General features: G+C 49.8%; 7 protein-coding genes across 7 annotated transcripts; 2 read left to right on the forward strand and 5 right to left on the reverse strand.

Moving 5' to 3' along the window:
• Positions 1 to 2,859: 2,859 nt before the first annotated feature.
• Positions 2,860 to 3,405, reverse strand: ASPVEDRAFT_445764 (uncharacterized protein). The gene has a single exon (XM_040813081.1). It carries the CDS (start codon positions 3,214 to 3,216, stop codon positions 2,941 to 2,943), a length of 276 nt encoding a protein of 91 aa, XP_040663893.1. The 5' UTR covers positions 3,217 to 3,405; the 3' UTR covers positions 2,860 to 2,940.
• A 724-nt stretch (positions 3,406 to 4,129) lies between these two features.
• On the reverse strand, positions 4,130 to 5,809 carry ASPVEDRAFT_446733 (SMP-30/gluconolactonase/LRE family protein). The gene is made up of 5 exons (XM_040813109.1): positions 5,653 to 5,809; positions 5,376 to 5,592; positions 5,110 to 5,270; positions 4,896 to 5,042; positions 4,130 to 4,831 (listed from the first exon to the last, which is right to left on the reverse strand). Exons 2-5 carry the CDS (start codon positions 5,406 to 5,408, stop codon positions 4,243 to 4,245), a joined length of 930 nt encoding a protein of 309 aa, XP_040663894.1. The 5' UTR covers positions 5,409 to 5,592; positions 5,653 to 5,809; the 3' UTR covers positions 4,130 to 4,242.
• A 2,515-nt stretch (positions 5,810 to 8,324) lies between these two features.
• ASPVEDRAFT_37566 (aldehyde dehydrogenase family protein) lies at positions 8,325 to 10,640 on the reverse strand. Its single transcript, XM_040811512.1, has 3 exons — positions 10,160 to 10,640; positions 9,906 to 10,105; positions 8,325 to 9,855 (listed from the first exon to the last, which is right to left on the reverse strand). The coding sequence occupies exons 1-3, from the start codon at positions 10,285 to 10,287 to the stop codon at positions 8,675 to 8,677; spliced, it is 1,509 nt and encodes a 502-aa protein (XP_040663895.1). The 5' UTR covers positions 10,288 to 10,640; the 3' UTR covers positions 8,325 to 8,674.
• Positions 10,641 to 11,087: 447 nt separating this feature from the next.
• Positions 11,088 to 12,375, reverse strand: ASPVEDRAFT_95153 (uncharacterized protein; the record flags this gene model as incomplete). Its single annotated transcript, XM_040818772.1, has 6 exons — positions 11,088 to 11,323; positions 11,387 to 11,503; positions 11,557 to 11,574; positions 11,636 to 11,879; positions 11,976 to 12,149; positions 12,304 to 12,375. Coding segments are annotated over 6 exons (861 nt in total), but the record flags the coding sequence as incomplete, so codon positions are not given.
• Positions 12,115 to 12,764, reverse strand: ASPVEDRAFT_185405 (uncharacterized protein; the record flags this gene model as incomplete). Its single annotated transcript, XM_040808950.1, has 1 exon — positions 12,115 to 12,764. A coding segment is annotated over one exon (262 nt), but the record flags the coding sequence as incomplete, so codon positions are not given.
• Positions 12,765 to 13,348: 584 nt separating this feature from the next.
• Positions 13,349 to 15,716, forward strand: ASPVEDRAFT_446665 (uncharacterized protein). Its single transcript, XM_040813107.1, has 6 exons — positions 13,349 to 13,973; positions 14,034 to 14,111; positions 14,172 to 14,621; positions 14,684 to 14,833; positions 14,893 to 15,201; positions 15,275 to 15,716. Exons 1-6 carry the CDS (start codon positions 13,445 to 13,447, stop codon positions 15,391 to 15,393), a joined length of 1,635 nt encoding a protein of 544 aa, XP_040663898.1. The 5' UTR covers positions 13,349 to 13,444; the 3' UTR covers positions 15,394 to 15,716.
• A 662-nt stretch (positions 15,717 to 16,378) lies between these two features.
• Positions 16,379 to 21,606, forward strand: ASPVEDRAFT_49940 (putative regulatory protein Ral2; the record flags this gene model as incomplete). The annotated part of the gene is made up of 7 exons (XM_040814240.1): positions 16,379 to 16,401; positions 16,461 to 16,569; positions 16,659 to 16,751; positions 16,807 to 16,966; positions 17,023 to 17,275; positions 17,366 to 17,370; positions 19,076 to 21,606. 7 exons carry the CDS (start codon positions 16,379 to 16,381, stop codon positions 21,604 to 21,606), a joined length of 3,174 nt encoding a protein of 1,057 aa, XP_040663899.1.
• Positions 21,607 to 21,776: the final 170 nt, after the last annotated feature.

Consider the following 21,776-nt stretch of genomic DNA (forward strand, 5'->3'; position numbering starts at 1 on the left):
ACCCACAGCCTGGTTACTTACCGCTTCTCGTTATACCCTAAATTGCCGACACAGGCACGTTTGGAAGCTTGGGAGCTTGAGAGGTTCCGGGCGGTGTTCGCTGTTCGAGAACCCACCAGAACATCATACCACAACTTGACCACTGGTAGCAGAGCTCCAGGATGACGGGACTTCCCTGGATTCCATCGAAACGAGCTTTCTCCTCGCGGCCCCATCACGGTGATGATCTCCTACTCGTTATTGCATAGCTTGAGGAAAAGTGATGCTGTTTCCCCGCTAGGACCTGACTCTTGGTAAATTAATCGCCCCTGAAATCCGGATCAACTAGGGCGTCGAGACACTGAGGTCACCGTCCGGCGTCTTCGAACTGTCACCGAAATCTTCGCAAGATCCCCGCAGCTCATCGTCGTACAATAATACTCCTCCTAAGTAGTAACGGCCTACCAGTTTCGTCAACTCCCGCTAGAAGCGACGTGGAAAAAGGGCAGCGGGCCCGATGAGAGCAGAGAAGCCCAACCGGGTCCCCGAGAAAAAGAAAAGATATTGAAAAAAAAAAAAAAAGTAATGTCGAGATCCCGAAGCACATTTCGAGTGCTGATCGAATATGTATACATCACTCTTTTGCGACTGGTCTACTTGGCCCTTGCCGTCCATGAGAAACGATCTTCGACGGGGCACCGTGTCTGCTCAGGTCCGCACGTGAGGCCAAACTTTAGCTCCTGTTGGAATGATTCGGGAAACCATGATGTTCTGCATAAATGTGGGTTGTATCGTGGTGCTTCCACCCAAAAGGCTGTTACGACTAGTTTGGCGGAGTCCATCTCCGTGTCCTGGTCTAACTCTCAGCCCTCCTCTGTGATTGATCGTCATTCTTGTATTTTCATCCTATCGGGTCAATTTAATGGTCTCAACAGCCAATTGAAGACCGTACGACAGCCCCTCATCCATTTCCTGAGATGGCTGCGACACCATTGGGTAGTGATCAATCGTCTCGCCTGTCGAGCGAATCTTAAAGCTCAATACCACACGGGCCAAAAATACTCATGCAGGCATAATTGACTCCTGAGCCGTGCGGAAGGCTCCGTGTGGAACGGGTACTGGAGACAGAATGACAGATAAATATGTCAGCCACTCAGTGGGCAGCCGAACGGCTCAAAGTTCAAACTTCCAAGTGGCAAGAGTGAATCAAGGCTCGTGAGCTGGGTAAAGGCACATTTTCGCTACGTCATTGGGCATCAAACGACAAAGCAGCAACGATGTTGGCCATCCAGATCATCTTGCAGGAGAAATGGGATTAGTGTGGATTGTGGAAGCTCTTAACGGTTAAGTTTTCCCGAACCAAGCACGATATCCAGCACCGCCTCCACCGGGGCTTGTCGGTGCCTTCCTGCATGGCTTGTCTCGAAACTGATTGCTGCATAACATGAGACATGCTTCGCCTGGCCTTCAGGAGGCAACGACACTTCACAACTCAATTGCATCTGCCGAGGTGTAGATTCCCCGACAAAGTTACAGCCGTCACAACTGTGCTTTATAAAGGAGATGGTACTACTCCGTATTAGGGCTTGCTCTGTAATTGTGGTCAGAGTCGCTCCGAAAGGGGTTTGATTCTGCAACGAGCCGGGTCGTCACTTGAATTTGGAACATAGAAAAGAGTGCTGCGAAGCGTGTATCAATTTAGAAAGCTTGAAGGGGCCAAGATTGTTGGCAGTGTTTTAGAAAGATGTCGAGTAATCCCAAATTTATCGTATTCATTACTTGTACTGATTGATGGTTGCTTGGTCCGGATGGAGAACAGACGGAGAAAGCCAAAGCCATGAGTGGAAAGTCTGCATGGCTACGAGCTTGGCGTTTTTGATGGATATGGTTTTGTTTTGCTCGTCCCCGCCGTTAATGGTACCCTGTCGACCTTCCCGCAAACACTGGTCGGTCCGGCCCATGGAATATAGAGTTGACTGGTGCCAGTCTGTTGTTTCAAGATATGCAATCCTGTCATTCACGGATAACCATCCGCAAACCTCCTTCGGAGGGCTCCGGAATGTCCTCTCGATCAACACTGCATTTTGTTCCTCGGCTCCAAGAGTCCAAACTTCAAAAACGATCAAATCACAATACTACCCACACGGGACCCGTCTTCCAAACGCCATCAGTGCCGATCGGCCACAAGATTCGCACGAGGTTGGTTGCAAAGACAGCATTCAATCCTCGTCGGTGCCGAGATTGGTGATTTGATGCTCCAAACCTCCAATAAATCTGGATCACGCGAAGGCTGGTTAGATGGAGCGTCTTGCAGGTTCTGAGACGTGACACGTTGGATCTGAACTCTGAATCGCGAGATTCGGAGGGCCTGGTCTACCTTGGCCCGGGCGTGTCAGAGGGAATAGGGTAACCTAAGAGATCCGAGTTAGCCTATCCATCGCGTGCAAAATAGACGATTTTCGGTGGGATTGGGTATTCGGAAAGACGGTAAGCAGCGATCCTTCGAGCTCCCAGACCGCAACGGCCTCAAATGATCAAATCCTGCCCCTGTGAGTGTTTGGAGTTCCAAGGTGACGGAATTATGTTCCGTTTCTTTTGTAGGCCATTGGTCCCAGAAGAGCTTTGAAGCGCCGGAGCGCTGAGGGGAGGTGAGATTGAGAAGATACGACGGCGAGAGCAAAGACTGGAAGGTTGCGAAGTTGGCCCTCTTGCCGGTTTTTTTATTTTTTCTTTTTCTTTCTTTTTTCTGCGATTGGCAGGCTGGGCGGGCTGACTGGAGGTCTTCGCTCTTTCCCAACATTGCGGTTCGCGGGTCTCATGCGTTGTCCACTCTCTAGTCGTTACGAGTCGGTGTGCGGCGCAAGCGACATTTAGTCAGTCACTCATTATCATGACCATTGACAGCATGTTGCTTGCGATCTAGATCATGGATCAGATGGATCGTCCGCGTGGTAGTTATGGTTACTTTTTCCTGACAAACGACCCCCATCTGCAGTGCCGCCGTAACCGCTTCTTATGGACCTGAGGGCCATCTCGTGCCATCTGGAATATTATCACTGTAACCCGAGTTAAGCGCACGTCCTGCATCTTCGAGGTTACTCCGCACAATGAGTCGGAGGAGATTTCAGAAGTAGGTAGCGAGTACCACACCTTGCAAAAGGCAAAGCCTGCGGACACCGATATTGAGTACGGCAAAATAATAATAATAAATAATAAATAAATCATATCCAGGACCATTGGTTATTACAGTTTAAGTCAGTGATAGCAGTTAGCACGTCTCATCCCTCTCTGGAGATTGTGCCGTGGATAGGGCGGGTTTAGTTGGCCGGCTGCATGATGCATGCAGTGTTATTCGCACGTCGCGCTGTTCGACTAGTCAAAGTTTTGGTTGAGATTAGATTAACCTCAGGTAAGGCAGGAACACTGCATCATTAAGAATGAGAGAAGGCGATCCCGGTATTCAGTGCGTCTACCATCGCACAGGACCTAAGGAAAGTGCGACCGCGGAAATATTATTAAAGGGGATAATCGCGTTGTCACTTCCTCTAAAGTCTACACTGTCTGACCAAGTAAGAAAACACCGTGGTGCCGGATACCCCTGTCGAGTTTCGATGTTTATTCGGTGTACTCCAATTCTCCAAACCTGGAGCTGTGCAGGGCCGGGCGTACTTTGGCAAAAATTCGACGTTCACAAACGTGGGTCGACCTGACGTGCCGAATGGAGAAGTACTTTTGTGAGTCAGGGAATCGGTACGTACTTCTCGTCGCATATTTGCTTTTGGATGGCTTTTTTTTTTTTTTTTCTGTTTCTGTTTTTTGTTTTTTAGCACTGCAGTGGGCGAGACAGAAGTGGAGACTCTGCAGCTTGGATTTGGACAACCTCAGTGGCACGGAGGATATCAAAGGGAGACACTCGGCATTTACCCTGGAACACGAACGCAGGATCCCACGATGCTTGGTTTCAGCAGAGCGGTACTTTATTCCAGCTCTATCCTCACCGCTTTGAACGCCGTTACACAGTATTTGGGCAAGATCCATAGATCACGGAGCTATTGGGTTGGTTTCGGGTGCTAAAAGTAAAAACTCGGGTATGAATGGTGATGGAGGCACCAACGTCCGGGTCCCAAAGACAGAAATATTTCGTTATTCAAGTGTTATGTCATGAGTTTCACGTCTAAAGTCTATCAGATGGCAATGTTTGTTTGGTGACGTTCCCGGTCGCCAAAATCTATCAAGTCTTCGCTCTCGCTCATCCTCAAGAGGTCATGGATTGATGCGAAACTCGTGTCTCGGCTGGCCCTGGACTGCCACATCAACCCTATAGAGATGCCCTCCATAGCGAATCGACTCTGGAAACTGGTCATCGTTGGTATCGTCCTTGGCGGTTGTGATGAAGAGCTCCGTGCCCACGAACGCTGGACAGGTAATGTTTCGTGTGGGAAGCAATATTTCGCCGATGACTTTCCCTTCAGGAGAAATGCGGATAATCTTGCCACCACCGTAGATAGCACTCCAAATACATCCTTCAACATCGATAGCAAAACCGTCAGGCTCCTTCGGCTCCCCAATGTCGAAATGGACTCTTCTGTTACTGATTTCCCCGGTGTTCTCGTCAAAGTCGAAAGCAAAAATCCTACCAGTTGGAGAGTCTGTCAAATACATAGTATCGTTGGTATCATTCCACCCAATGCCATTCGGTATCGTCAATTCCTCAATCATGCTGTTCAATTTCAGGTCTGGGTCCAGCCGAAAAAGGACGCCTTCATTGACCGGGCTTTGAACCTTGGGGTCGTTCATTGCCCCAGCCCAAAGGCGGCCTCTGCTATCCACCGCTCCGTCATTGAAGCGCATTCTATTATGATTAGGCCAAGATCTCGGAAGGGTGCATCAGTTGTGAAGAGCACTGCTCAACTCACTTGTGAAGCTTGTCTGGGTTATCCCAAGGACGTGCGATGTATGATAGCTCGCCTGTATTGCGGTTTACGAAAGCAAATCCGTATTTAGCGGCTGCAACTATTTGATCCTTTTGGGCCTCGCTTGCATTCGCTATATTTGCGGTCACCCTAAATTGTAATGTTTTAGCCCCCTTAGCAGTTGTAAAGGTACAATTCAAAGCACAAAGGCACCTACCCGATGGATTCTGATGTATCAACGGTCTTCAAAGACGTGGGGCCTTTCGTAAGGTCAAAAGAGTACAACTTTTGTTCCCAGATGTCAACGAAGCGGAATTCATTCCTACTCTTGTCGTAAAACGGTCCTTCAAGTAAAGACCCGGAAACTGAGATGTACGGCTAGCAATGAGAATAGTGAGATTCTATTATTGAGCTTTTTTTTTTTTTTAGGAATCACAGTCTAGCAGGTAAACCTGCCAAAGAAATTGGAGTTCCTGTCCGTACCTCGGATATCGTCCACTTCTGAAGTGAAGACATTGCTGGAGTGATCTTGCTGCGACACAGCTGTGGGTGAGATTGAGGCCAAAACGATCGATCAACTCGACAACTCGCTGGAGGCAATTATAAGACACGGGGGAGGGGGTTGTGATGAAGTAAACTGTCGCCGCGGCACCTGGAGCGTGGCCGATTTGGAAAGAAGCGCCAAGCCCCCACATGACCTCTGTTGGATGCACTCAATCAACTCAGCCGATTCGTCTAGACAGAGACCGTCACCAAGTACCGATATTAGCAGAGTACATAGGTGTCTCCCTTCAGACGGATTCGAACTGCATCGGGAGGGTAGTCTCTGCTGCAGCTTGACAAGGCCCATCAAGACCACGTCACTGTGTACTCTTTTGGGCAAGCTACCTCCCCCCCGTTCAGAGTAACCATAACTGACATACTATTCCTCCGCCGTATCTCTAAAGGAATGGTCACATCTTTATAATACTGGGGGCGGAAATTCGATTCAGAATAATACTTAACCCGGATATCTTTTCTGCCTAAACTAGCCAACGACTAAGAACATCCCTCAGCCAGGCCGTCGAGATCCCGGCTTTTGTCAATAATGCGACCTGTCAGCTGTCATGCACCCCATAAGCAATCGCCTTGAACGTGTAAAAATCTATTTAAGCACTTCCTTGTTTCGCTCCACGCCATGATTGGGGTAATTGCTTGAATTCCTGCATGTTTGCTTGGTCCCTCCACAGCTCTCCTGCGACGCATCGAGTCTGGCTGCTATGACGCACTTCCCGTGTTCCAATAGCCTCACTTTTCCCTGTCAAGGAGTGACAGTGGAGGAGTCGAGAACAAATAGGATTCCATCCGACCGGCCGAAATTGGTCGCTGAACCGCGTCTTTGCTGCCGCTGGTCCCTGAATCTGACGCTTCTGTTCCGTGGATGTGACACGGCACATCGCCGGGTGTCCCAAACTGCCGGACTTTGTGGACGAATTTTCTGCCAGTTGGGATCAATCCTTCTGACATACAGCCGTTCAAACGACATATCTGCATTCTCATATGCATTGATCACCCGTTCTCAGACGCTTCAGGAGGTCTGTGTCTGCACGATTAAAATTGTTATAACTATGCAGATGAAAAGCAAACAAGTAACCCTGTGAACAAGCCAATATGTATGTAGTACTTCGTCATCCAACGAGGGCCCAACAATGACGAGCAAGCTTCAGCCTTTACTTGGTTAGTGTGAACCTCGAGCTTTCTCGTCGGGCTTGAAACAACCTGGCGAATAATGTTGCCTCGTCCAGCTGCCGAATAAAGCGGTCAAGCATCTCTCGAACGATTTTCCAGGAAAGAGATAAAGGAAAAGCTTCATCTTTGTCCATCCGTCTGGGGTGATCGCCATCATATTGCCCATCTTTCACCAAATCAGCAAAAGGTGTTTAAGGGCGGTTGTGGGTCGATAACCTGCCCCTAGCAATACGTCCGTACTAAGGCCATCAACACGGTCACGGTCACGGACCAGAGGACGTGGAGCCTGCCAACTCAATCCCCGTGCATCATCATCTGCATCATTTGGGCAGACAATCTTCGACGGGGAGCCCGGGGAGAGTACCTGCAGGAGGCAAACAGCACAGCCTGATAGCAATTTTGGAAGATGTCCCACTTCATGTCACCAACATTGTCACCAACAAGGTCAACTTCGCGCTCTTCTAACTGGATCTAGCGTCCGCGGAAAATGCGGTGAAGGCAAAGCTAAAACTTCCAATCCTGTTTTATTTTCTGATTTTTGTTTCTTTAAATTTTTATCCCTCAGTCTGGACCGATCTCAGCCTTGAATTTCGAAATGACTGAATTGATTCCAAGGGCGCCTCGGTCAGGGACGCGATGCCTCCCGCAGCAAACATCCGGGCTGATACGCATCGATATTAATACTTCAGGCGTGTGCGCACAATTGTGCCCTCACATGATCAGTTCTTCATGCATGACAACGTATCTAACATGGGCTCGACATGCATGATAAGCTGGGCCGATATGCAACTAAAGTGCTTTCTCACACCCCGCTAGTAACATTTACCATGTCCTGTTCTCGGTAACTACTAGTATCAGCAATACACGTATGGTAACGTCGTTATTTATTACAACTTTGGGCACTGGTGCTTCACTTTCAGGCGAGTACCAAGTACCTCCTTTTCGGTGTCTCACTCCCCAAAAGGAAAGTACCGGTACATCTTCGACGACAAAGGGCCTGGGGGTTCCGGAATTCAGCCGGGCCCTGTCGCTAGTCCCTTCTGAGATTGATTTCTCGGCCTGGGCTCAGCCGATCCGTCCTCTGGTATTGTTCAGTGGTTTGTCAGGTGGCTATATATCAACATCCATGCATGATGCGGGAGGGCATCAACAGGCCTGATCTTATATCCTCGACAACATAAATTTAGAGTGCTTCAGGTATCAGCAGCGTAAACCATTCGATCTCAACTCACCACGGCGCCATCTAAGCCTGCGCCACCTAGTCCTGATGCAAAAGGAAATAAGCGCCCTCTTACCACTTCTTCCCCGTCTCACATTCAACCTTCCACCCTGCACGCCAACGAGACAGTGAGGGAGCCAGCATTCCACCGCTTTAAGCTAGAACGGGGGGTTAATAATATTACTCGAATATAGGCATGATATACGGGTATCTACAGAGTTGTAGACCTTGAACCGTTAAAGTTCATTTCACCCAGGAAAAGAAGATCCGTAACTCCCATCCAGCGTCGTCAGCAGAACCAACAAAGGCAACGATCACCTTGCTTACAGCTGTAAGCCACTGGGTGTAAAGCCCCTAGAATGAGGCAGACATAAAGAAAACACCTAGGTTCCTTAGGCGTATCGGCAGCTAGCAATCAACTTATCCTAACCCCGACCTCAAACGTTTTGCAGGGATTGTAGCCACTCTCAGAACTTGGGTCTATGGCAAGACACCAGACCAGACGGTATATTTCCAAGATAGGTATTATTCGGGTATTGAGGTAGTGCTCAACGTAATGTTTGCTAGCTCTTATTTGTTTGCTGATTGCATGGTATATATATATTTGTTATGAAGATGCATGTTTCCACGTCCAAAAACCTTAGTTTCATCATTCCGTATTGGTGAATATATATATGCATAAGATCATTACCCATCGGCTAATGTCACCGGTATACGTGGTCATAGAGATGAACTCCAATACGATGCTTACTTCCCTGGGTCGACATACGGTTGGGTTGATGCCGTATTATGTACAGATTATGAGTGTGCGAAACATTCCAAACCGAGGGACAGACTAGAGCTTGGTCCCGACGTTGACGTGAACAGCCTTAACCTGCGAGTATGCTTCTAATCCTGCCTCTCCGAGTTCACGGCCAATTCCACTCTGCTTGACACCACCGAAAGGCACACGGAAGTCACTGTCATTGCTGCTGTTAACCCAGACCATACCTGCCTCAATATCAGAAGCCACGCGGTGGGCACGCTCGATATCCTTGGTAAAGAGTGCGGCCCCCAATCCGTAGGTTGTATCGTTGGCGCGACTCACGGCCTCTTCCTCGGTAGAAAATTTGGCGATTGCAACGAATGGACCGAAAACTTCTTCGCGATAAATGCGCATGTTGTCCTTCACATCTGTGAAGATTGTAGGTTCAATGAAGAAACCCTTGCCATCTCCAACGTTCTTGTACGGAACACCGCCACCGACTAGGGTAGCACCTTCCTGCTTTCCGCTCTCGATGTATGAGAGGACACGCTCATATTGGGCCTTGGTGACCTGGGGTCCTTGGAACGTGTCGTCGGCAAATGGGTCGCCGACCTTACTGGTGCTAGCCACTGCCTCTCGGAAGAGCTTCACGAATTCATCATAGACCGACTCGTGGACCAGGATGCGAGAAGTAGCTGTGCAGACTTGTCCTTGGTTGTACATGATACCGATATGAGCCCACTTGGCAGCCTGCTCAAGATCTGCATCACCAAAAACAACCAGAGGAGACTTGCCGCCGGTTTCCAGAGTCACATTCTTCATGGTTCCGGCTGCCATCTTCATAATCTCTTTGCCAGTAACTGTTGAGCCGGTGAAAGCAACCTTGTCCACATCGGGGTGAGTAACCAAGGCAGTTCCGGCTACTCTTCCAATACCGTTCACAATATTAATAACACCGGCTGGGAAGCCAGCTTCCTTGACAAGAGTGGCAAAATACAAGATACTGAGAGGAGTCTGTTCCGCAGGCTTTAAGACAATGGTATTCCCGCATGCCAATGCAGGGCCCAGCTTCCAAGCTGCCATGGCCAACGGGAAGTTCCAGGGGATAATTTGGCCCACAACACCAATGGGCTGGCGGAGAGTGTAAGCAAATTTGTCAGGAGTGGTACCGATGGTCTGGCCATGGATCTTATCGGCCCAACCGGCAAAATAGCGAATGGTGTTAATGACCTCTCCAAGGTCGTCGTTCAAAGAAACCTGATACGGCTTGCCTGATGGAGTCAGATGTTTGAGTTAGATGGGAATGATGTGATTTACGAACCATTATCCCACGTTTCAATAGTGGCCAGGGTTTCCCTGTGTTGATCGATGAGATCCGCCAGTTTGAGCATCAGGTTGCCTCGATCCGTAGCAGGCAGTAGCTTCCATGACGGATCCTTAAGGGCCTTCCGGGCTGCCTTGACTGCGGTATCGATATCTTCCTCACCTGCTGCATACACCGAAGCAATCTCCGACTCATCACTGAGTTATATCAGTTTACTGCTGAGTAGGACTGGGGGCTAGCTACTACGGTACCTAGGATTGATGGTTGCAAACTGTTCGCCAGATTTAGACGGAACGAACTCATTGTTGATAAATAGTCCAATAGGCTGAGCGTACTTGCGCCCATTCGGAGCCGTTAGCTGGATAATGGAGTTGGACATTGTGAGCCGTGACGAATGAAACTGCCGTCGAGGATGAAGAGTAGATGAAAAGCTGGAGATGCGAAGCCCGCAGAGACGGAACCGAAGGGAGAACGTGGAAATAAAGGACATAAAGGGATCGGAACCCGCGGGGGAAATAAAGAGAAATGGACGTGGGGTGTGAGAGGGGGAGGGAGGCAAGGGATGTAGTCCAGCGAGCTGCAGGAGCTCGAAGCTGGAGGGCGATAAGAGATAACCACTGGAAGCTGCGGGGCTTGGCAATAGACGACGCCCCTCTTTCGCATAGACTTACTCTTCTGAGGCATTCTATGAGACATGGATGGACCTACCACTCGGGTCGAAAACACAACCTCCCTCTCGGGCACTAGAAGCTCTTAGATATGGCGGGATGGCAGCTGATTACCAAGCACTGTTTAAAGCCTCTCGTCTCACGGTATCAAATGGGTATCACATCCCTGCCTCCACCCGCTTGATCTCGGCTTCCACCCCTCGTTAACTGCACCTTTCTCGAATGAGTTGTACATGGCAAGCGGTAGGGAGCCATATATGTCCAAGGAGAAAAGAACTACAAGGAAGAAGTGGGAATGGGGAAGAAAAGGGAAAGAAAATGCTATTGATTATACATAAGAAAGCTAGCCATGCCCGGCTTCAAACTAACCAGGCTGGGATTCCCGAGATGGAAGGATAGCCTGATGCTACTATTCAATTTTCTCTTCACTAGACTCTGGTTCCTTTTTCCCCGTGTCGACATTTTCCTTGGAAGAGTCATCTGCGGACACCGGTTTCTCACCCTCCTTCACCAGTGACATGATGAAGTCCCATTCCTTTGGAGACACAGACGAGACACTTAGTCGCGTCTGATTAAGCATCTGGAGGTTCTCGAGGGGCGACTTGGCAGTTGCGTGGGACTTGAGTTCGTGCAACGTTATCAAATGATCAAACTTGCGGCGGAACTCTACGTGAACCACAACCCACTTTGGGTTCTCACGCTTGGATTTCTCATCATAGTATGGGTGTGACGGATCGAAGGCACTCTCTGCAATGAAGAAAATTGTCAGTCAAGTCGCCTAGGAACCCGAACTTGAAAGAAAAACCCTACCGTCTGGAGAATGCTCCTGAACAATTTCCATGACACCCGCAATGCCTGGAACCTTGCAGTTGGAGTGGTAGAAAAACGCAAGGTCCCCTTTCCTCATGGTTTGCATGTGTTTTTTAGCTGTGATTTGGTGAGAATGTTTCTTGAATAGACCGCGTAATCGATGATCTTACCGACAGGGTTGCGTACACCTAGAAGATTCCAATTAGCCCATACTCTGAAAATCAGGATTGGAGCAGACATAGTACGTACCATCCCATGGTTCAGGCTCTTTAGCAACCCGCAAATCATCGATAGAGAACTTAACATCCTTCCCTTTCTCCATACGAGACTCGGGCTCTGCCTTCATCAACCAGTAAGAACGTGCACTCTCATCATCCGTGTTATCATCTGTTGCTGTTGTGGGAGGCTTCGACTTGGGCGTGGAGTCGCTGGCGCCAGATATTTTCTTCGGTCTTCCACGGCCCTTGCCAGGCGTAGTTGATTTGGGAGTCGTCTTGGGGGCCGCTGGTGTATGTTAGAGAAGCGCAAGGGAATGAACGGAAGTAGTCCGATTATCGGTGTTTGCGAAGGAATTAGGCATCGGAAATACGATGGGTTCGAAGAAAATCGTACCTGAAGGATCTTTACGAGGCCGCCCGCGGCCTCTCTTAGGCCCTTCTGGCCGAACGGGAGTCGAACCCACAGGGAATTTGCGGGGACGACCTCTACCTCTTTTCTCTCCAGTGGCGGGCGTTTCAGGCGTCGTGGCAGTGTCGGTGGCAACCTGGTGGTGAAAATACCGTCAGCTCTCCGCGGACTCGTAAAGCCTTTGGTAACCAATTGACCGGCGCGGCTGTGATACTTGGCTCGGAAAGGGATGCGAGGAAGTGATAATGAGTAGTTCAGGGCTCAATTGACGGACTAGAATTACAACACACCTTCTTTGAGGGAGTAGCTGCCTTGTCAGCTACTGAAACGCTCTCGGACTTGCGCTTTCTGCCGAGCGCCATGATTGACGAAAGAAGCGAAATGGTGATGGGCTCTGGGAAATTGAATGTACGAACCCAAATGGTATTGTGAAAATAAAGGAGAGAGAAAGGATATCAATGCAAGGAAAATGAGTGTCGAAAACGTTAGCTAGTCAAAAGGGAAGGATGAAGCGTTTCGAGGGAAATAAAGGGTCGAGTGACTGAACGCGCCTGCACAGAAATGACAGTCGTTAGTCTCCGCTGGCGTTCCCGTCCTCGCGTGAAGCCTAGAATCCGATGTCTGTCGCCTTCGCTGGCTCGTCCCCGATTGGAAACAACGCAATAATAACAAGATAGTTGAGGATAGGAGCACATACCACCATGTGATTTTCGATTCCGCAATCAATGAGATTGGACCGGAGTCATCTGGGATCGCAGTCGTCAATAAGACGAAGCTCGTCCCCAACGCGAGTCGGCTGCAGTGGGTCCCAAGCAGATCATGTCACGTGAGGTGAGTACAGCAAGGACGCCGACAGCCTCTGGATTCCTGCTTCATGATTCATGAATCATGATCATAGCTCCATTATTATTTCAAATCAACAACTCAAATCTACTCGCAGGGCATTCTGGTGCACACTGCGGGTTGGGGGAGAAAAGTCTATCATGTCTACTCCGTAGAGAGAGACTATTATCCATGCCTTGCATCTGAGTAGTCTTTAAGCTTCGGGGAGGAGATAACCATGTCCGAAGCTGGGTGACGTTTTGCCCGGGCCTCCATCAATTTACAAAGACTCCTTTCTGATTCAACTCGGGGCTCGAATATATTCGACTGGATCAAGATTTCGATGGAGAAATCACTCGCCCTATCGGCTTCTCTCAAGCTCAGTTGCGGAATTTCCGCTAAACCCCGTCCCCACATGGTCAAGCCCAAGTTCGGGGGATGCGCGAGTCTGTTACTTTGACTCTTTGAGGCATGATCCTCGACGAAAGCAAAAGGGCTGAATAATATCCCGTCTCTCCTCCTTCTCCCCGAGATATAAGATTTGTTAATTTCCTGGCGTTGTTCTTCCTTTGCTACGTACTTCGATGAAAGACACAGTGATACGCCGTGATGGTTTCCCAGCAGGAAGGTCCTCGGCAACTACACTCGGCAATCGGACAGAACTCCGACCATCGCAAGGAGGACGATTTGGCAGCGGCCATGAATAACCGTGATCCAAGTGCCCAGTTTCCGCAGAATAACAACAGCTCGCAAACTCCGGTCGAGCACTTATATCTCACCTTCGATACCATCCTGCCGCAGCCTGTGGGTCTTTCTTCCCCGCAGCACGGCCGGGCAGATCCACCACCATGCCCAGATCTCTCCCAATATGCATCGCCATTTCTCTGGTCTGAGCCGCGCAAGTTTGTAATTACTATGATATCATGCGGTGTGACTGCAATGTCAGCATATGCGGCAGGCGAATATACTCCTCCAGCGGATGAGCTTACCGAAAAGTGGAACGTGAGTAGAGTTGTCTACAATCTGGGGATCACTTTGTTCTGTCTGGGGTTTGGTATCGCGCCTATGGTCTTGGCACCCTTTTCGGAGATCAATGGCAGAAGACCAATATTTGTGACCAGTGGTGTTGTATTTACTGGTGAGCTGCGACTGCCACTGAGCATAATGGCGATAAATGGGTGATACTAACAAGACATAGTCTGCCTTATTGGCTGCGGCGCGACAAATTCGTTTGCCGGGCTGCTTGTTGCAAGATTCTTTCTCGGAATTGGAGGATGTATGTACTATACCTTCTATGTGCATATGGAGACGTTATTGACTTGTTTTACCATTGCAGCCACCTTCTCGACTATGGTTGGTGGAGTCATCAGTGACATTTACCATGCTGGGGATCGCAATACTCCCATGTCATACTTTGCCGGTGCTGTCCTCTTCGGCACAGGCTTAGGTCCACTCATCTCCGGCTTTATTCAACAACGAGCATCCTGGCGATGGATCTACTACTCCCAGGCAATTGCTGCTGCGGTGTTTCTACTCATACTGTTTTTCTTCCTGAAAGAAACTCGTGGAAGTGTACTTTTGAGTCGAAAGGCGAAGACTTTGAATAAGTACTACGAGGCGCTCGAAAAAGCTGGCTACTACGGTGTGGTGCTTAACTCGAATGAGTTTCCGGAGAAGCAACAAGTCCAGCGAATTAGATGGAAGGTCAAAAGTGACGAAGAGCGCGAGACTTTGCTTAAAATGATATCTATCTCATGTTACCGGCCGTTTCGTGAGTACCCGCTCAGTACCTAGCCCTATGCAACGACCTGAATAAGCCCCAGCTGATATGAACAACCTGGCTGGAAGATCTTCTTTTCACCGAGCCAGTGGTCTTCTTCTTTTCCCTTTGGGTTGCCTTTAGTTGGGCAATTTTGTATCTGAAATTTAGTGCTGTGCCTCTTGTCTTTTCGACCAATCATCAATTTACTATTGAACAAAATGGGGCGGTTTTCTCGGGTTCGATATTCCATAAAAAGAGTTTTAAAACCGTTCGTTTTCGCTGACAGTGTCGATAGCGGTCTCTGTTGCTTCGATTATTGCCACAGTGGTGAGTGTAAACCAAGAAAAGGTTGCCACTCGAATTGGCAAAATGTCAAACACACCAGAAGGGCGGTTATACTTCGCGTGCGTCGAGTCAATATTGATGCCGGTTGGGTTATTCTGGTTTGGTTGGACGTCGTATTCATCGATTCCTTGGATTATTCCAACTATCGCCATCGGTTGCTCAACAATTGGGATTCTATCTATATACTTGGCCACTTTCAATTACCTTGCCGATACATACCATCGATACGCTAGCTCTGCGATTGCCGCCCAGTCTTTTTGTGCGTTTATCTGCCCCCATTCTGGGGATAAGGGATCAACCAGGCTTCAACGAACAACGCTGATAACTCTCAGGCCGCAACGTCCTTGGAGGCGTGTTTCCACTGGTGACGGATGCTATGTTTACCAATCTTGGGTACCCCGCTGCCTGTAGCCTTTTAGGAGGGATTGTAAGAAGGGTTTCCCAAGATTAGCGCTCGGGTTGCTAACATTAACCAGGGCGTTCTATTGACAATAGTGCCGTGGGTATTGGTATTCTTCGGTCCTAAGATTCGAGCACAAAGCAAGTTTGCCAGTGTAGGTCAACAAAGAAGGCATTGGCTGGAGTTATGCTCATTTACTCCCAGGAAATCATGCACCAAGATTAGATATACTTGCCCAGAGACGAGGCAAGGATTGCTTTGGAGATACTAAACGCTGCAACCAATATTAAGCCCTGAGCTTGCAGTTTCCATACTTGACCCCCTCTTGGGACTCGGCCCAAATTGGGCAACTTTTGGAATTCGGCCAGTGCCTAAGACAGCCTTCGTTCACATTCACCCCTCTTCGAGCTGACCAAGAATTCATTCGAGTGATGATGTGAGCATATTGCGCCATCGGCAGTGATCTCCATTGGTCACTAGGTACAAACTGTCGGCCGAGCGGTGCTGCCGTCCACTGCATTTGCCGAATGGAATCGGCCGACAGATGCAGCTTTGAGAAGAGTCGAATGAAATGGAACAAAGTTAGACAAACAACGAGCCCAAAGGTTGACATCGTATTATGTGTATAGAGGGGTTGGGAAGTGTTCACCCGAAAAGCCAACAACCTCGTGACTAAGGAAGAACGATCCAATAGTTAATGAAAGGGAGTCTCGAACTTTGGCGTCAACGGGTGCATGTTGCCCCTAGTTTCAACCCGCGAACCGTTCTTCGAGCTCCAAGTGGGGGGCACCATCCATCGGGATGCCACGATATATACTTATCAGGAAGGCGGTGGATAAATTGCGTGATCGAGGGGAGAGGATGGAGGGGTAACCGCATCGAGGGGCATTGAAGCATCTCGGGGTCCTCTTATTTATGGGAAGCTTTCTCTTTTACCCCCTTTCTCCCAAGTTTTGCTTCAATCCCGCTTCAAAAATTGTCTCCCTTTGTATCCGCACTCCTCGCATCTATACCAGTTCCAGACTATATCATTACAATGGCTGAAGAACGCGCTGCTCCGTAAGTCCTTCTACGTGTACCTTTCGAGGCCCCTGAATTGACCTATGATTTATTTCTAGCCTCCGTCTCGGCTCTGTTGCCCCCAACTTCGAGACCGACACCTCTAACGGCCCTATCAAGTTCCACGACTACATTGGCAACAGCTGGGCTATCCTCTTCTCTCATCCCGTGAGTAGCCCTCGGCCCCCGAATTGGCAGCCGATATGGTACGGAAGACCTAGAAAGTGACATGTGCTAACATATTGGCTTTATTGTAGGATGACTTCACCCCCATTTGCACCACTGAGCTCGGTGCTTTCGCCAAGCTTGAGCCTGAGTTCACTGCTCGTGGTGTTAAGCTGATCGGGCTTGTGAGTAGACACCGCTGTTGTAATAGTATTCTTAGAATTTACTAACTCCTTGCAGAGCGCCAACGGCACCGAATCCCACAAGGCCTGGATCAAGGACATCGATGAGGTCACCGGCTCTAAGCTGACCTTCCCCATCATCTCCGACCCCGAGCGCAAGATTGCCCACCAGTTCGACATGGTTGACTACCAGGACACCACCAATGTCGATGCCAAGGGTATGTGAACGCCAGGAGCGTGTTAACTTGACCAATTTCTAATATATGTTTCATAGGCATGGCTCTTACCATCCGTTCCGTTTTCATTATCGACCCCAGCAAGAAGATCCGTCTTATCATGACTTACCCCGCTTCCACTGGCCGCAACACCGCTGAGGTGCTCCGTGTCGTTGATGCTCTCCAGACCACTGAAAAGCACGGTGTTACCACACCTATCAACTGGCTCCCCGGTGACGACGTTGTCGTTCCTCCTCCTGTTTCCACCGAAGATGCTCAGAAGAAGTTCGGTGATGTCCGCGTTGTCAAGCCGTAAGTCCCACCGAGAGTTATATTACGTGGAGTTACTTCGGACAATTGCTAATTTTTTTTTGTAGTTACCTGCGCTTCACCAACGTCAAGAAGGAGTAAATTGGGACAAACGATGCCATGCGAGCTACCTGAGACTGTCAAATTTCAGCTACAGGTAGTTGGTATACTGTGACTCGGACGGTTACGGGATGAACTTTCTGGGAGCAGCAAAAGAGAATAAAATCTTATGAGTGGATTTTGTTTATTTTGATACCTTATGATACAATGATTCAAATACATTACAGTCGTACCAACTCGTGGGACTTGATTAGCCCGAGGAAGCCCATACAAGCCGGGACATAGCCTACAAATGCAAGCCGAAAGCCCAGACCGTAGCGTGAGAGGCCATGACAATACCACCGTATCCATGATAATACGGAGTAAAAATTGTGACGTCCCTCGGTAGCAGCCTGAAGGCAGCTGGGGTCCGGAGCGAACAGGGAGGCGAACTCGTCACCTTGCATGAGATCGGGCGTCAAAACTGCATTGCTAGAAATGCAACCTGCCCCAGCCGTCAGAGAATGCGCGCTGAGACTGTTATCTGATTGCTCGAGTGTAATACCCCGCTTTGAAATTCCACAATAATGGCCCTATTATCGTCGTTTATAGCGCTTTCCTCAGGGCTGCTTACCTGGGTTCGCGGTGCCTGGCAGGTCCTCTTGCTGAGGGATTTGCGTATATTCTTCCGAAAAAAATAAGCATAAGTGTACAGAAGTTTCTCCGTGGTTTATGTTGATTTCTGGCCAGTCGACAATTCCAATTCCTTTTCGTGCTGGTGTTTTCAGCCTCAGCTGTCAGCGTAGATTTGGCGTCAACATTGCGAGGCGACCGTCTGTACGGTCCAACGGTTTCTTCTCCACAACGGCCTTGGAGCAAACAACAGTTCGCTGCTCAACTCTTGCGGGAGAGTCAGACACCGCCTTGAACAAGACTCCGCACCGCTCTTCCAGTACGAGTACGGCTCCGTCCTCGTGGATTTGGTACGGCCCAGCGCTCCCACCGTTTTACCCCTATCGCCGTGGTTCCTTGTGCTGATCCGTTAAACCCCCCGACAGGTGGTTGGAGCACACCAACTCATTCCCCTTGCGGCGGCCAGGCACTCACCGATTTCGAGACAGAAGCGAAAACCGAATTTACGAGTCCTCCCGAATAAATTCTTCGAATTGAACTAGCCGCTTACCATCCCTCCGTCTGCGTTTCTCGGAAACAAAGCGCCTGGATTGGTAGTGGCGGGGAAGCCTCCAAGAGTGCACCGATTGCTCTCTCGTCCTCCCGTCCGCCCCTGACCTGGTTAAACCGCCTGCGATATTTTAAACACCAAATACCGGGACCGGCTTGTGTGATATATCGCGTGATTTCTTGGATTCCCTAAATCCCTTCGGTTGTTGTAGCCTTGTTCGTCCCTGCTTACGACGCTCATGCTACCCTGTCGCTTCGAGATTTTTCTAGCGCCGCGCACGGAGATAAGCTGTTGAACGTCAGCCCGGGGAAGACGATCGCTTGGAAGAATTCTATCCTACCTTGGAAACCGACACATACCTTCGCTCGCCAAAAAACAAACAAAAATTACCACGAAACAATCTGTTCTACGGAATTTTCGCGTGGCCTGAATAATATATAAACATTAGGAAGAGGGACCTGCGTTAGATCGGCTGCGGTTTGGAGGGTCGTCCGCTTTCAAGATGATGTCGAGAAGCCAGTCGAGCCTCGGCCATTTGGATTCCTTCAGAGATGAGAACCCTCACTCTGGAGTGTCTCCAGGCACTCCGGCTCCAAATTCTTCTTCCAACCCTGTCAATCTATCAGGTCTCGTGTGCAACGTCCGCCGTACCTCCGGCCGCGAACCCCCTCCTCTTGTTGGAGCAACTACAACCGTCCTGGGCGACAAGATCTATATCTTCGGTGGCCGCATCCTATCGAAATCTCGCCCACATCTGACGTCGGATATATATGAGCTGGACTTGATCCGGCGTCACTGGTCGAGAATCGAAGCTTCTGGCGATATTCCCCGACCCCGATATTTTCACAGCGTTTGCGCTCTCGGTGACAATAAGCTAGTGTGCTATGGCGGAATGTCGCCTATTCCAGACTCGGCGAACAACGGTGGACATGACTCTCAACCGGAGGTAGTCGTGATGTCTGATATCCACATCTTTGATGTCCCAACTCGGTCGTGGACCCGCGTGAATACCCATGACTCTCCTCAAGGGCGATATGCGCACTGCGCAACTATTATCCCTTCTAGCGCTTATTTTACCTCTGCGAGTGCTCCACTCTCGGCAATTCACCACAACCCCGCCTCTTCTAACCCTCACCAGGGCTCGATCGGTGTGGATATTGATGGCTTTGGTGGAGCCGAAATGGTGGTAGTAGGTGGTCAGGATAGCACCAACCACTATATTGAGCAGATCAGCGTATTCAATCTCCGGAGTTTGAAGTGGACAAACACAAGCCCTTTGGGAAGAAGCTGTGGCGCCTATAGAAGTGTAGCTGCCCCATTGACTGGTATAAAACTGTCTGACATTGGGAGCACTTCTCCTGAGAGTGATACACTCGAAACTACAGAAGATTCGAGTGCTACAGGATGCCCAATGTTGATTTACTCCAACTACAACTTCCTGGACGTCAAGCTCGAGCTTCAAATACGTCTTCCGGATGGTCGTCTTGTTGAGAAACCTATGCCGAGCCAGGCATCCCCCCCTGGTCTGCGGTTCCCGAATGGGGCAGTAATTAATGGGCACTTTGTGGTGAGCGGTACCTACCTTACCTCTTCGAAGCAAGAATACGCGCTCTGGGCGTTGGATTTGAAGAGTCTCACCTGGGGCCGTATTGATGCTGGTGGATCAGTGTTTGGGCATGGCAGCTGGAACCGTGGTGTCCTGTGGGCGAGGCGGAATACATTTGTGATTCTTGGGAATCGCAAGCGTAACCTTGTCGAGGACTACAATCACCGTCGTCTAAACTTTACTCATCTATGTATGGTTGAGCTCGAGGCTTTCGGACTCTACAACAACCCTTGTAAAACCTCCCCGACGTCTGCATACAGCTCCCACAGTGCACCTGCTGTCCCTGCCTCTTTCCATCACAAGTTGTCCCAACTCACATCCGGCGGTCGACCTTTCTCCGCCGCATCATCTGAGCTAGGGCGTCTTGCACAGACAGTTTTCGAAATGGCCGATATGGAGTTGCAAGCGGTAGGGGGAGAGCGGATTTCCGTGAATTCACGGATCCTTAGTCGAAGATGGGGCCCGTATTTCATCCAACTTCTCCGCGAGTCGTCTGATACTTCAACATCAGATTCAGCGACTCTGCGGCCTTCTTTGCAGCCGTACCCCAGTCGCAACTCGAGTATCACAATTACACCATCACTAGATCATGGTAGCACTTACTCCAACGCCACAACTCTCGCCAGCAACGGCAACAACCCTTCAAAGTCCCTTTTAGCCAACCTCGAATTACCCTCTGCGCACACTTTACCTCCCACCTCCCGACCTCGCGTATTATACCTACCACATACCGTCCTTACTATACAAGTTCTTGTTTTCTACCTTTATACCTCGTCCCTCCCGCCGGCCGGATCTCCACTTTGCACTCCTCAAATCCTATGCTCTTTGCTTCAAATCGCCCGACCATACCAGGTAGATGGCCTTCTCGAAGCCACAGTGGAGCGATTACACCAGGTCCTAGATGGCCGAAATGCTGCTGCTGTTTTCAACGCGGCAGCCATGGCTGCTGGAGGTGGTAGGGGCACCGGATTCATCAGCGGACCCGGTGGCACTCTGGAGGCCCTCAACGGCGCTCACGCCGCTAGCGAACTCGCCAATGCGGCTGCTTCCATGACACTTAATGACAGTCGCTTGAATTCAGACTCCTCCGATACCGAGCACGGCACTTCCGGTCAATCTGTCGCGAGCAGCAGTGCTGGGGGCTCCCGCGGTGTCCCTCTTCGCATCAACACCAACGTCTTCAACCGTCGCCAGAGGCGTGATCGTGACGACTCCATTAGTAACGCAAGCACATCCTCCGCCTCCGCCACTAGTTACGATCACTCTGACTCCGAGGGCCTATCGGGCGACCCATCCCGCGCCCCCCGTCGCCGTCGCGGTACACACGCCGACATCGAGGTCTGGACCGGAGATCTCAGTAGCGTGATTGGGCTCCAAAAGCGTGGTCTACGCGGACTCATGGAAGGTCGCCGGATGAGGGAACGGAGTACGAAACCACCGAGCTCCGGCCAGGCTTCTGCTGCTGCGATTCCTTTAGATCAGGGTCCCCTTGTTGGTGGTATATGACCATGCGCAATTTAGCCCATATTAGTGGGATTATCCCCTTGCTATATATCCATTTCGATTTTCTGCCGTTATACTTGAGTAGATCAACATCTGTCCCCTTCTATTCCCCTTTGTGATTTCCTGCCTTTCAGCTATAGTTGCCTGATACCTATTAGTTACTGGCTGGCTAG

Source organism: Aspergillus versicolor (genome assembly GCF_001890125.1).
Source record: "Aspergillus versicolor CBS 583.65 unplaced genomic scaffold ASPVEscaffold_2, whole genome shotgun sequence".
Taxonomy (NCBI): domain Eukaryota; kingdom Fungi; phylum Ascomycota; class Eurotiomycetes; order Eurotiales; family Aspergillaceae; genus Aspergillus; species Aspergillus versicolor.

Coding starts and splice junctions, on each gene's coding strand:
- ASPVEDRAFT_446665 (XM_040813107.1), top strand. CDS start 13,445: ATGGTTTCCCAGCAGGAAGGTCCTCGGCAACTACACTCGGCAATCGGA. Junction 13,974..14,033: donor CAGTGGTGTTGTATTTACTG/GTGAGCTGCGAC, acceptor AACAAGACATAG/TCTGCCTTATTGGCTGCGGC. Junction 14,112..14,171: donor CTTTCTCGGAATTGGAGGAT/GTATGTACTATA, acceptor TTACCATTGCAG/CCACCTTCTCGACTATGGTT.
- ASPVEDRAFT_445764 (XM_040813081.1), bottom strand. CDS start 3,216: ATGGTCCTGGATATGATTTATTTATTATTTATTATTATTATTTTGCCG.
- ASPVEDRAFT_37566 (XM_040811512.1), bottom strand. CDS start 10,287: ATGTCCAACTCCATTATCCAGCTAACGGCTCCGAATGGGCGCAAGTAC. Junction 10,106..10,159: donor TTTGCAACCATCAATCCTAG/GTACCGTAGTAG, acceptor GATATAACTCAG/TGATGAGTCGGAGATTGCTT. Junction 9,856..9,905: donor TATTGAAACGTGGGATAATG/GTTCGTAAATCA, acceptor TGACTCCATCAG/GCAAGCCGTATCAGGTTTCT.
- ASPVEDRAFT_446733 (XM_040813109.1), bottom strand. CDS start 5,408: ATGTCTTCACTTCAGAAGTGGACGATATCCGAG. Junction 5,271..5,375: donor AGAAGTGGACGATATCCGAG/GTACGGACAGGA, acceptor TCTCATTGCTAG/CCGTACATCTCAGTTTCCGG. Junction 4,832..4,895: donor AACCCAGACAAGCTTCACAA/GTGAGTTGAGCA, acceptor TAATCATAATAG/AATGCGCTTCAATGACGGAG.